This window comes from Marmota flaviventris, chromosome 2 (assembly GCF_047511675.1).
Source record: "Marmota flaviventris isolate mMarFla1 chromosome 2, mMarFla1.hap1, whole genome shotgun sequence".
Classification (NCBI taxonomy): domain Eukaryota; kingdom Metazoa; phylum Chordata; class Mammalia; order Rodentia; family Sciuridae; genus Marmota; species Marmota flaviventris.
The window spans coordinates 190,838,550-190,849,955 of NC_092499.1; the positions used below are offsets into that span (position 1 = coordinate 190,838,550).

Below are 11,406 nucleotides of genomic sequence, written 5' to 3' on the forward strand. Positions count from 1 at the left end.
ATTTGATTGGCCTCCGCGGTCCGGCGCTGGGACTTCCTTGAGTCCCCAACTTGCAGTCCGGCTGAGGACCTCAGCGCCCGCTCGGTGCTTGCTGTGCAGGCAGTGTCCAGGCAAACCCCGGCCGCCTGCTGCTTCTCAGCCCGGCGCAGAACCTCGGGGCGAGGGGTGGGGAGGGGGCGTGGGGACCCGCACACCCCCCAGCCCTCGGCTGCGGGCCACCAAGTAGGAACCTGCTGCACCCCAAACCCAGAGACTCCAGGGCCCAGTCCTCCGCAGCCCTTCTCCTCTCTGAACCCCAGTCTATTCTTTGATCTGAAGAGAACCGAGCTCTGAACTGCTTTGGGGTCACTGGCCCCTTTGGAAAATTGTGGAAGCCATGGGTCCTTCTCCAGAAGCACATGTGTGGTGCCCGAGTGCTCTCGTACCTGTAGATGACGCCAGGGGCTCTGGCCAGACTGCTAAGCTGGATCACCCCCTTGGTTCTCACCAGCACCCCCAATGAAGTGGTGCTCTCAGGACCCCGTTTTACAAATGAGGAAACAGGATAAATAAGTTGCCCGAGGTTACACAGCTAGTACGTGGTGGGGCTGTTTGAACCCAAAATCCTGGCCTCCAGCGGGAGTCCTAACTGCTGAGCAGCGCTGTCCCAGGTGCCGCCCTGTGGTCGGTGGGAAGTTGGTGCAGGAAGGCAGTCATCCCACCCACAATTCTGAAATTAGGGAGCATGTTCCCATGAGCGTGGGGCCTCAGTTTAGTGTGTGGGCTGGGGGTTCACCATGCCTGACTTCTGGGTATCACAGATCAAATCCCTCAGTTTCCTCTCTGAAGAAAGAAGGCAGAGTCAGCCCCCCTCTGTAGCTGAGCTGGGAAGGCCAATGCATTGGAATTCACATAGTAGGTGCTTCTTAAAGTGGGGCCCCTGGAAAGGCAGGAACAAATGCAGAGAACCCACCCACCGAAGCATCCTGTCCTCCATGTGGGGCCTGGCAGTCAGCACTGGGTGCTGGGAGGGGAGGGAGGCCACCTCAGAGGCGCCCAGCCTTGCCAATCCCAGCTGCTGCCTGGCCACATCATGCTGGGGTCCACCCTCGCTCCCTCATGGGTCCTGCTTTCGATTCTGTTTCTTTCCGAGAAAAACCACACAAAGTTTCATTTTCTCTTTCTCCTGAGGGGGTGGGGCGGACTGGGCGTTTGTCTTTGGAGTGTGAGTCCTGACAGCTGTGGGCCGAAGCTGACAGCTTCCCTGTGGGTTCAGAGGTTCTCCGAGTGGGGGCTCAGATGCCCAGCCTCCTGCGGCTCACACCTGCAAGGCCACAGCACAGGTACCTGCTCCCAGGTCCACTGGGCCCCTTGCCTCTGCTGTGAGCATGGCCCAGGCTCCTGCTGACCCAAGCAAGAGAGGTAAGGCTCTTCCTCCTCCAGGGAGCACGGGTAATTCCTGGGGCTGGGGGCGGGTTCCTCCTTCTTTCCAGAGGTTGCTTGGCCCAGGTAATAGCAGTGTGTTGGAGAACAGGGGACGGAGTGGGGCAGGGAACCGAGCCATCCCTCCAAAGGCTCCTGTGTCTAGGTGCATGAAACGCCTCCAGTATCAAGGGCAGTGCTGTCCCATTTCCTAGATGGCACAACCAGGGCCCTGCATCGTGAAGTCCCCGGCTGTCACAGCCGCCAAGCACCAGTGGCTCTGCACAGTCATCTGAGAACCAAAGCTTGGTGCTTGGAAAAGAGGCACATGCTCCTGTTTTCTGTGGGTTATATTCTTTCCTTGGTGACCATTTTCCTCCGGAGGCCACCAGGGAGAACGCCTCAGCCAGCATGGAGGGCCGCTCCTTTCTAGGGGCCCCGCTAAGCCCCTGCGCACATGGGTGGTTTTCTTTTTTTTTTTTTTTTTGCTCTTGTTCTGTGTTTTGCTGAATCCCTAAAGTCGCTGCTGTTGCCACAGTTTCACCTGTGGGGAAACTGAGGCACGGGGCGTGTGCAGCAGGGGCTCAGTTCACCAGAGATTAAAAAGGAGAAGCGAGCGCTGGGGAGGAGTGATGGCGGCCGGCTGTGACCCAGGAGCACTGGCCGTGACTAGTGCCCGCTCTTCCTGGTAGGACGCTGCAGGCACCGGGCAAGGAGTTTCTGCCTCCCCGAGCGACTTCCCTTGTTGCTGGGCTTGTCCCCTGCCCCTGCTCTGGTCCACAACCTCCCACTGTCAGACCCAGAGGCTCTCAGGCTTGCTCTGCATTCACCTCCCTGACCCCACCTGTCCTTTGGGGTCTGGGTGGCCCCGCAGCACTCAGGGTGGGCTCCTCAAGAACTTACACTTTTTGCAAGACAAGACAAAGCCAGGTGCAGAGTTGGTTGGGTGCCCCTCCCCTGGGTAAACTTGGTGGGTGAAGGAGGAGTGGGTGAGCCTGATCCTCTCATTGCTCTCCACCTGCTCCCAGCAGGGTAGCAACATTCTGATCACAAGAACAAGCCCCAGCCCCAACTGTGGGGTCACAAGCTCATTACTCCGCCCCACAGGGGCCTCTGCTGGGGCCAGGGCCAGCTGACTGTCTGCTGATCAGGAAAGAAACCCCAGATGGCAGAGGAAGGGACCCAGGCAGTCCCAAGGAGAACCCTCCTCGCACCACCTGCAGTATTCTTAGGGGCAGAAACTTCCTGGTGACAGGCCAGGCCACCGCCCATGTGGCTCTCCCAGCTGCTCTTCCCTGGGCGTCACCCGTCACCTGTACACGGCGTCTGAGTCATGCTGGCAGCTGGCAGCGCCCCTGGGGTTTTTGTTTTTGTGTTAATGATGGGAGGTGATGGCTCTGATTTCCAGGCCTTGCCCTAGGAGGAGTAGGGGCTGTTTGCAAAGTTCTTCCTTGAGTCCCCACAAGGCTTAGGGCTCCTTGTGCTCAGACCAGGAAGCAACATGCCAGTGGCCCTGGGCCAACTGGGCAGTGTCTGTCCAAGCAGAGGACAAAGCATTCACTCATTCACTCACTCATTCACTCGACTTCCATTCCATGAGCACCTACTGTGTGCCTGGCCCTGGGCAAGACATCAAAGGTCTGACAGGGAACCAGGCAAACAACAGGGACCCCGTGGGGATGTTCTGCAGGGGACCCAGCCAGAGCAGCCAACACCAGCAAGCACAGGGAGGAGGGTTCCCGGAGGAGATGGCTCTGAGCAGAGGACGAGGAGATGCTGCACGGGTCCGAGAGGGTCTTTCCGAGTAGGGCCACATGCAGGCAAGTGGACTGGGAGGAGCACGGGGCCCTTGGAGAGAAGCGGGGGTCAGGTGCAGAGGAGACCCCAGGGGAAATGGCTGCATTTGGTGGACCCCACCATCCTGGAGATGGTGGTGGGGGCAGAGAAATGGGGAAGCACAGGACTCAAGAGAGACCTGAGTGTGGCATTTCAGGACTCCATGATTGGGCACCCGAGGAAAGACCTGCTTCCGAATGTCTGTGGGGCTTGTGGCTCGGATCAGAACGGCACCACTGAGGTTGACAGCAGGGGCATCAGAAGCACCGATGGCAAAGGCCCTGGGCCAGACGTGCCTGACCCCCTTCCACCCCCTGCTCCTGGGATGTGGCGAGCTGAGCGTTCCCACCTGCCCTGGTGCCACGCCCGGGAGGGCACATGGAGAGGGTGTGCACCTCCTCTGTCCCCGTCACCCGTCCAGCCCACGTGCTTGTCTCTCCACACAGAGGCTCTACTGGCTGCCATGGATGGTTCCTGCCCTGGACCCTACTCAAGAGGGGGCCTCCCTGGCCTCCTGGAGTCTTTGGCCCTCTCCACCCAGGGGACCTGGGGCTCAGTTCTCTCTGCCTTCCTCTCCTCCCAGGCCACCTTGAGCAGAAGATCCTGCAGGTGTTGGGAGATGCCAGCTCCCCTCTGAAGTCCTACCAGCTGGCGAAGGAATGCCAAGTGCTCAAGAAGGAGCTCAACTCAGTCCTCTACCGAATGGCCAAGGAGGGGACAGTCTCCCAAGTTGCCCCCGCAACATGGCGCTTGGGCACAGGTGATCCCGGAGGTGTGGATCCCACCCAGCCTGCCCAGGACAGCCATGGTAAACTGCGTTCCTGGGTGGGTTGGGCCCACGGGAGACATCTGGGCAATAGACAAGCACAGATTTGGGCCTGGGTTTGAATCCAGTCTCTGCCACTTGGGGACATCTAATGTCCCTTGATTTTTTACTTTTTCTGGTCGATGGCGATGACAGTAGGGCCATTTCGTAGGAGCTGCTGGGAGGACTAGGTGCAGAGAGCCCAGTACCAGCAGAGTAGGTCACAGCAAAGCACACGTGGTAAGAAAAACAATGATGGCAACATCACAGTGACCATGATGGTGGCCGAGCACACTCAAGGACACCTGAGCCCACTTCTGGCCCCAGAGCCCTCGGACACCAAGCCTGACACTCAGTGGGCACCTACGCTCACCTGGCCTCACATACCCCAGAGCTGGAGCCTGCTCTCCCAGCCCGTGCCCAGCCCCGACCCGCCTGTCTTCCTCCAGCCCAGAAGCCCCAGGAAGAAGCAGCTGCCGCGGCAGAGAGTCCTGGCCCTCAGCTCAGCGAGCTGGGTAAGCACAGCCTCAGCTTCGTCCAGCCCTGCCGCCCCCCACCCCCAAGCCCTCCCAGAGGTACAAGGTGTCACCAGTGCTGAGTCCAGTCCTACCCAAGGAGCTCCTACCAAAGGTCCCGAGGCCAGAGTTGGTCTTTGCGGCAGCCCAAGAATCTAAATGGCCGAGAAATTGTTTCTCTGCCGCTTCTATGCACCTGCCAGGCGCAGGGCTGCGGCACCTGGCACACATCCTAGGTCACAGCTGCCCGCGGGGTATCCCTGCTGCTCCACCCAGGTCACGGGCCCCTGTCCCCAGATACACAGCCAGCGAGCAGCGGGCAGACCCACACTTGGGAACGGGGTCTCCTTAACCACCTAGTCGCCCTGCCTCCCAGAGGAAAGGATCTACGGGTTTCTGAAAGCCAATGGGCCCTGCAAGGCCCTGCGCATCGCCCAGGCCCTGGGAATGAGGACAGCGAAGGACGTGAACCCAACCTTGTACAAGATGAAAAGCAAGCACCTTCTGGACCAGGACCAGAAGCTGCAAGTGTGGCGCGTCTCTGCACCAGGTAGGCCTCCCCTGCTGTCCACGCGCTCGCACGCAGCACCCAAGAGAAGCCATCGCGCCCAGCACCCAGTCCTTGGCGAGTGTCCTTCTGAGTACTTTGCCTGCTCCCCTTCATTAGAACCTGCCAGAAGCTTCTAGAGGTCGCACTGACCGTCCCCTGGAGAAGGTTCCGGGAGAGAAAGTGCTGGCGGGCTGAGCCACGATCTTGGGATTTTAAAGTTGGCCAAGAGAAGGTGAGGCAAGGCTCAGGCCCCTCAAGTGTGGCATCCAGGGCCACTTAGCCTCAGGCACCCAGGGCCTAGAGCCTCGGTCACCCCAGAGGCTGCAAAGAGGTTTCCATTTTGATTTCTTTTAAAGTCAGAAGAAAAACAAACATTTTAACAATAACGAACATCTAGGAATGAACGCAGCCTGGATGGTTTTTGTCTTCCTACCATGCAGTCATAAAGTATAATTTAATTTTATTTCCATATGGATGAAAGAGCCCACCCACAAAGACACCACGGCCAAGGGCCTTTGAGGTGGTGTTGTGGCTGGTGGGTCCGCAGAGCTGGGGAAGGAGCCTCCCCACACCCCCACAGTGCCCATGTGGGGTCAGCAACGTGGGGAAGGATTGATGAGGTGGGATAGCAGCTGGAGTTCAAATCGGTGACGAGTTCAAATCAATGTCACTAGTCATGGGGGGCATCTGAGTGTTTGATACAGGGGAGAGGCCCCTGGGGTTCAGGGCCTGGAGCTGTGGGTGCCTCCCAGGGGGGGGGACAGAGGGTAGGGAGAGAGGACGTGACTCCTGCAATCCTCCCAGGAGCCATCCTGGGCCTGGGTGGCGGGGCAGCAAGACCCAGGGGGGCCACCTGCCATCTTGACCCTGAGCTCCGTCTGTGACACCTGAGCAGCTGTCCATCATGTGAGGCTGGAGTCACCCCATGCAGGTTCCCAGATTCCCAGATCGGGTGCCTGGGAATCCTTTTAACAAACTCTCCAGGGAAATTTGGTGCTGCCAACTGGCATCTGGAGCCTCAGACCCCTAAAGAGGTGCAAGGGGATAGAGTGGAATATTATTTTGCAGAAGATTCTGAAGGAAGAAATCAATGTGCTGTAGCAGTGTGCCAGCAGAATCCAGTCTACATGATCTGCCAGAATGGACCCAACTGCCACATTACCATCACAAACTCTGAAGGCATCCAGATCGGACACGGGAACATCTTAATGAAGCAGAACGTCTCTGAGGGCAGTGGTAAGTCATCTGACAGGCACCCAGGAGGACGGACCTCAGAGGGCTTGTGGGGGGACTCAATCCTCCAAGGAGGAAGGACAGCTTCCCAATGCCCACGGCCCTCCTTTATAGCTGTTGTGAGAATGAGGGAGCCTGGATCCAACCTCTCCTGCTGTCCCTTCACTCCAATACCTTCTGCTCTTTTTAATGGAATGCAGTATTTTGAGAAATAATTCAATGAGAAATAATTCAGATTCTTCTTTGTCAGCAGAATATCACAAGTGCACTGTGGAAATATTTCATTTTCTCTGGACACACTTCTTTCCCCACATCAGCATGTGTTGGAGGTTGGGGTACAGGTCAGCAGAGACATGTTCATTTTGTTGAAATGCAGAGCTGCAGGCTGAACAGGCTCCATGCCAGGCACCAGGGCACAAGGATGCCAACTTCTTTCAGTCCAGCCCGGCACCCTGTGTGAGAACACCTGCCCCAAATTCAGACGCATCCCGTAACCTTGGGAGAGCAAGGCTCTCCCCTGGGCCTCAGTCTCCCAGATATGAGATGAGGAACTTTGTTCTGATGTCTTGATGATCATCTCCCCAGTGTGAATCCTCCCATGTCACCTCCTCGATTTTGGCTACGTCCCTGTTTGTTTAATCAGTGCTGTTGAATGGTTCACTCCCCACCCCCGACTTGAATATATTTTAAAATAAAAATTTTAGCTTTCCCCTGAGTTGAAAGCCATGAAGTTCACCATAAAGATAAATGTCTGGGAGATGAAATGACGTGTTGAGAACACGCTTACACCACGGAAGGGTCTCCTGATGGGATCAGAAGGCTGAGAAGGACCAGGAAGCAGGCAACGGGTGACTACTGAGACTGCAGGTGTCCCCGTGGGACCCTGGGCAGGGCCCCACTCGGGACACCCTGGCTGCAGCTCCTTGGCTACCTGCTCTCCAGTCCAGACATCCTGGTGCCCCTCCTAACACTGTGTCACTGTTCTAGGTCCCACAGCTCCCAACCAGCTGCCCCCAACTGCCCCAGGTGATTCCTCGGCTCAGGGACCCCTGGCAGGTGGCTGGGGGTCCCAGGAAATCCACATGGAGCGGTCCCTGCTCAGACGGGTGCAGGTGGGACACAGCAACGAGATGAGCTTCCACAGAGACCTGCCGGAAGGTCCTGCCCACAACCTCTCATCCAGCCCCCCAGGTAACTGGAGTCCTGTGGCCACGTTCTCCCCCAGCCCCACTCAGTTCCTGGGGGGCAGGAACAGGAGCCAGAGTCTTTTCAGGGGGTCTTTTCCTTCCAAGAGACTGAAACCCTGTGGCACAGGTGGGGTATTTAGAGATGGCACGCTGGGTCCCCGTCCCCTAGCACCGACCAGCCGGAGACCGGTTTCCCCATCTGTAAGACCAGCACGTCCTCCCTGAGAAGCCGAGGCTGGCCAGCTGAAGCAGGGTCAGCACAGTGACCAGAGGCCCTGAGCCAGGGCCTCCCAGGCAGGGACAGACGGGATAGGGGGCCCGGGAGCAGGGGCCCAACTGGGGGAGAGGTCAGCCAGGGGAAGAGTGTGGGGTTCTGCCAGCAAGGGTCGGAGGTCGGGAGGGAGACCAGACTGAGTGTGGACAGCTCTTTCCAGAAGTCTGGGTGGAGGAGCCAGACGCAGGGGCTGGGGCTGGGCGTGAGCAAAACCAAAGGTGGAGACCCTGACCCAGCCCTGCCAGGAAGCAGAGAGATGAGATGAGGGAGGAATCACTGGGGCCCAGAGAAAGGCTGAGGTGCCAGGTCCTCTGGGGGCTCTGGAGGACAGGAGGAGTGGCTGCCTGGTGGTGAACAGGGCGTGGGCATCGGTTGTTGACTGAGCCAGGTGGCCACTGGTGAAGTCAGCAAGGAGGACTTGGAGCCAGGCTGGGAGCTGGGCTCTGGGGCCACCGTCCAGCTGCCCACCCTCCGGCGTCTCTTTGGCTGGTGCGCAGTCTCAGCCACGGCCGGTGACGGTGACTCGGAAGCTTCATTTGAAATGCGAATGCCCCAGCCAGACCCTCACCCCAAGGCGGACGCAGTCCAGAGAGTCCACATCAAGTCCTGCTTCCTCGAGTACACCACCATCGGCAACAGCAACAGGATGACCGTCCTCCCAGCAGGCCCAGAGACCGCCAGCCCAGGTGCAGCCGCGGGGCCTGGAGATGGCCGGCAGGACCCCGGGGAGCTGAAGGAGGGCGCAGGTGGGCTGGTCCCCTCCCCTGGCCCCCAGCCGCCCATTTCCCAGGGCTGGGAGCAGGGTGGATGATGGTGAGGACAGGTGGAGTGGCTACTGACGTCACCTCTTCCAGTCCAGAGCCTCACTCTCGCTGGGCCTCCGACCTCTCCTCTGTAAGGGGGTGACAAGAGCAGCGTCGTGACCCCCGCAGGCCTTGTGAGGAGGGGATTGGACGAGCAGGCGAAGTGCTCAGCTGCCTGCCCAGCCCAGGGCACGGTCAGCAGCAGGAGGTGCAGTCGTTAATGTGACCTTGAGAGGCGCTGGACACCACAGCCAGCGAGACTTTTGGGGGGTGGGCGGCCCTGCAGCAGCCACAAGGCCCCCGGGCATGAGTGTCACCTGCCCAGAGCTCAGGCCTCTTTCAGGACCTGCTGGGGTCCCGGTTGGGTTGTCCTCGAGGTCATCTACTGACCTGAGTCCTTCTCTGCTGATGCTCAGCTGTCCCAGGACTCTGTCCTGACTGTGGGGTTGAAACTGCCATCAGCCGGGAGAGGGAGGAGTGGTCACAGAGCGCTGGCCACCCCCTGGGAGGGAGCTCACCTCCCTCTTCTGCACCCACTCCAGGGGCCTGCATGTGGCCCCAAGGTGGGCTGGGCAGCCTGGGCCCAGCTGAGTGTCAGCAGAGGGGTCCTTCTGCCACAAGAAGAAGAGAAAGGACATGCGCAATTAGCAATCCTGCCATGTTCTGCCCCTAGGGACGTGACCCTCTGGCTCAGAGCCAGGGCTTCCACTGTGCAGGAGAAGAGGGTGCCGGGGCTGAGGGGACCGCTCGAGGTGGGCACAGGCTGGGGAGGCGTACCTGGTGGGCAGAACAGCTCAGGCAACAGCCCAGAGGCGAGGACAAGCGGGTGGGGGTGTGCATGCACCAGAGCCCAGCTCCAGGCTGCAGAGGGGGTGCTGTGGGAGGGGGGAGGCAGTGGGAGCCAGAGAAGGGCCTGGAGCTGGGGTGGGCGGCCGAGGTTCTGCTTTCAGCGTGGAGAAGGTGGTGCGGGGGGATTCAGCTCCCGGTCTTCCAGGACTTGGGATAAAATCTCACCAGTGGTCACAAAACCAGATTGGCAGACTCTAGTGGACAGGCCAGCCTCCATCCGCCGGCCTCTGCAGTCGAGGGTCATGTATCCCAGGTCCTGAGGGTCCGTCCTTGAAGCCCCAGCACAGTGAGCAGACCCAGGCCTCACTCCCACCTTCCCACTTGTCTCCAGGACCCTGGGACGTCCCGGGAATCAGTGAGACCACTTAGGGCCTGGGGGAGGGGCGAGTTCCCGGGCCAGGCAGGGAGCCTCCTGCAGATGCAGAGGGGCAGTTGGGGAGGCCAGGGGTGGGGTGGATGTGTGGCTAAGGAGCTCCTGCCCAGCGGAAACCTGGGAAAGCCCTGGGCTGGGGACAAGGGTGGCCGGCTGATGACCAGGCAGAGGCTAGGGAGCAAGAGGGCTGACCCCCTGGGCCCAGGGCCGTGGCTGTGACAGGGGCGGCCGAGGCTGGAGGCCCAGGTGAAAGCCACATCTTATTTGGAGTGAGCGGGGGGCAGCCACTGGGCAAGCAGGGACCGTGGTGAGGCCCGGGATTTTACTGCCCCGCTGGAGGCCATCCGGGCAAAGCCAAGGGCCTGAGGGGAGCCGGAGCTGCCGCAGTGTTCAGAAAGGGCTGGGCCTGGGAGCGAGGATGCTCAGGTGTCCACTGGGCAAGGAGGGGACCATGGCCTCAGTCCCCAGTTCTCTGGATGGCCTTGGTTACTCCAGGGGCCTCGTGCTCCTTCGATGATGTCTTCTCTTCCCACAGATCCCAGTTCTGAAGCCGAGCCGTCCACAAGTGAGGTCCCTGAAGACGGGGGCCAGGAAGCCCCGGGCAATCCTGCGCAGCTCACCCCCAAGCTGAGGGAGATGACCCTTGGAAACAGCAGTCCCCCCGCTGCAGAGCACAGTGTCTCTGTGGGTGGACGCAGGGAGCTGGAGGGGGGCGAGTAGCAGGGACCTGGGGCTGCACTTGGGAGGCGGCAGGTGCCGGGGAACCTGCGCAGGGTGTCTTGTCTCATGGACTCTGGACCTGCCCGCTGCCCACATCTGGCCAGCAGGAGCCTGCTTTCAGGGTGGGCTCTCTGTTCTCTCTGGGGCCTGGGCAGGTCCTGCCTCTTGGCCTTCTGCTATGGCTGCCTGCGCGGGTCTGAGCACTTGTGCGCTCACGTCGCAAACTCACGTCTAAGCTCCCCCAGAGCCGCAGCAATGGGGGGGGCCTGGCAATGACAGACCCTCGTGACAGAACGGGCGCCCTGACAGGAGGCTGAGGGAGCTGGTTTCTCCCCTTTGCGCACAGCCTCCCTCCCTGGGAGGACACAGCAACAAGTGCCATCTTCAAAACAAGCAGCCCTCGGCACACGGAGCTGTGGCACCTTGGTGTCGGCCTTCCCAGGCCCCTGAGCTGTGAGCATTAAACTTCTAGTGTTTATAAAGTGCCCAGTCAGAGGTGTTTTGCTACAGCAGCCGGATGCACTGAGACACCCACCCACACTCTTCTCTTCCCTGAAGTCCTGCCTTCAAGGACTGTCATGCCCACCTGACCTCTAGAATCCTCCCTTCTCTAGAATTGATCTAGGATTCCTTAGTTGAACTCTCAGAGAGCAAATTGCTCCCTGACCTTCTGCCGTCCCAAGCAAGTCTTTGGCTGGCCCAGGGGTCAGGTGACCTTCTCTGACCAATCAGCAGGGACTGGCCAATCTGAGTCACAGGGCTGATCCTTGGAACAAGGAGGCCGTCAGCGGGTCCCCCTTACTCAGCCTTCGTGGGACCGCTGGATAGGCAAGAACCTCAGGGGTCCCCTCCAAGGCTGG

The 11,406-nt window shown here is 59.8% G+C and overlaps 1 protein-coding gene across 5 annotated transcripts; it reads left to right on the forward strand.

The window, feature by feature from the left end:
* The first annotated feature begins 1,165 nt into the window (after positions 1–1,165).
* Zbp1 (Z-DNA binding protein 1) lies at positions 1,166–11,031 on the forward strand. Of its 5 annotated transcripts, none has more exons than XM_071608976.1 (8): positions 1,166–1,401; positions 3,821–4,045; positions 4,492–4,557; positions 4,934–5,107; positions 6,176–6,343; positions 7,328–7,531; positions 8,376–8,547; positions 10,362–10,474. In XM_071608976.1, the coding sequence occupies exons 1-8, from the start codon at positions 1,368–1,370 to the stop codon at positions 10,372–10,374; spliced, it is 1,056 nt and encodes a 351-aa protein (XP_071465077.1). In that variant the 5' UTR covers positions 1,166–1,367; the 3' UTR covers positions 10,375–10,474. The 5 variants fall into 5 exon arrangements, with proteins under 5 accessions (XP_071465077.1, XP_071465078.1, XP_027802171.1 ...); XM_027946370.2 differs by having other exon boundaries at positions 1,167–1,401; positions 8,464–8,547; positions 10,362–11,031; XM_027946369.2 differs by having other exon boundaries at positions 1,170–1,401; positions 6,179–6,343; positions 8,299–8,547; positions 10,362–11,031.
* Positions 11,032–11,406: the final 375 nt, after the last annotated feature.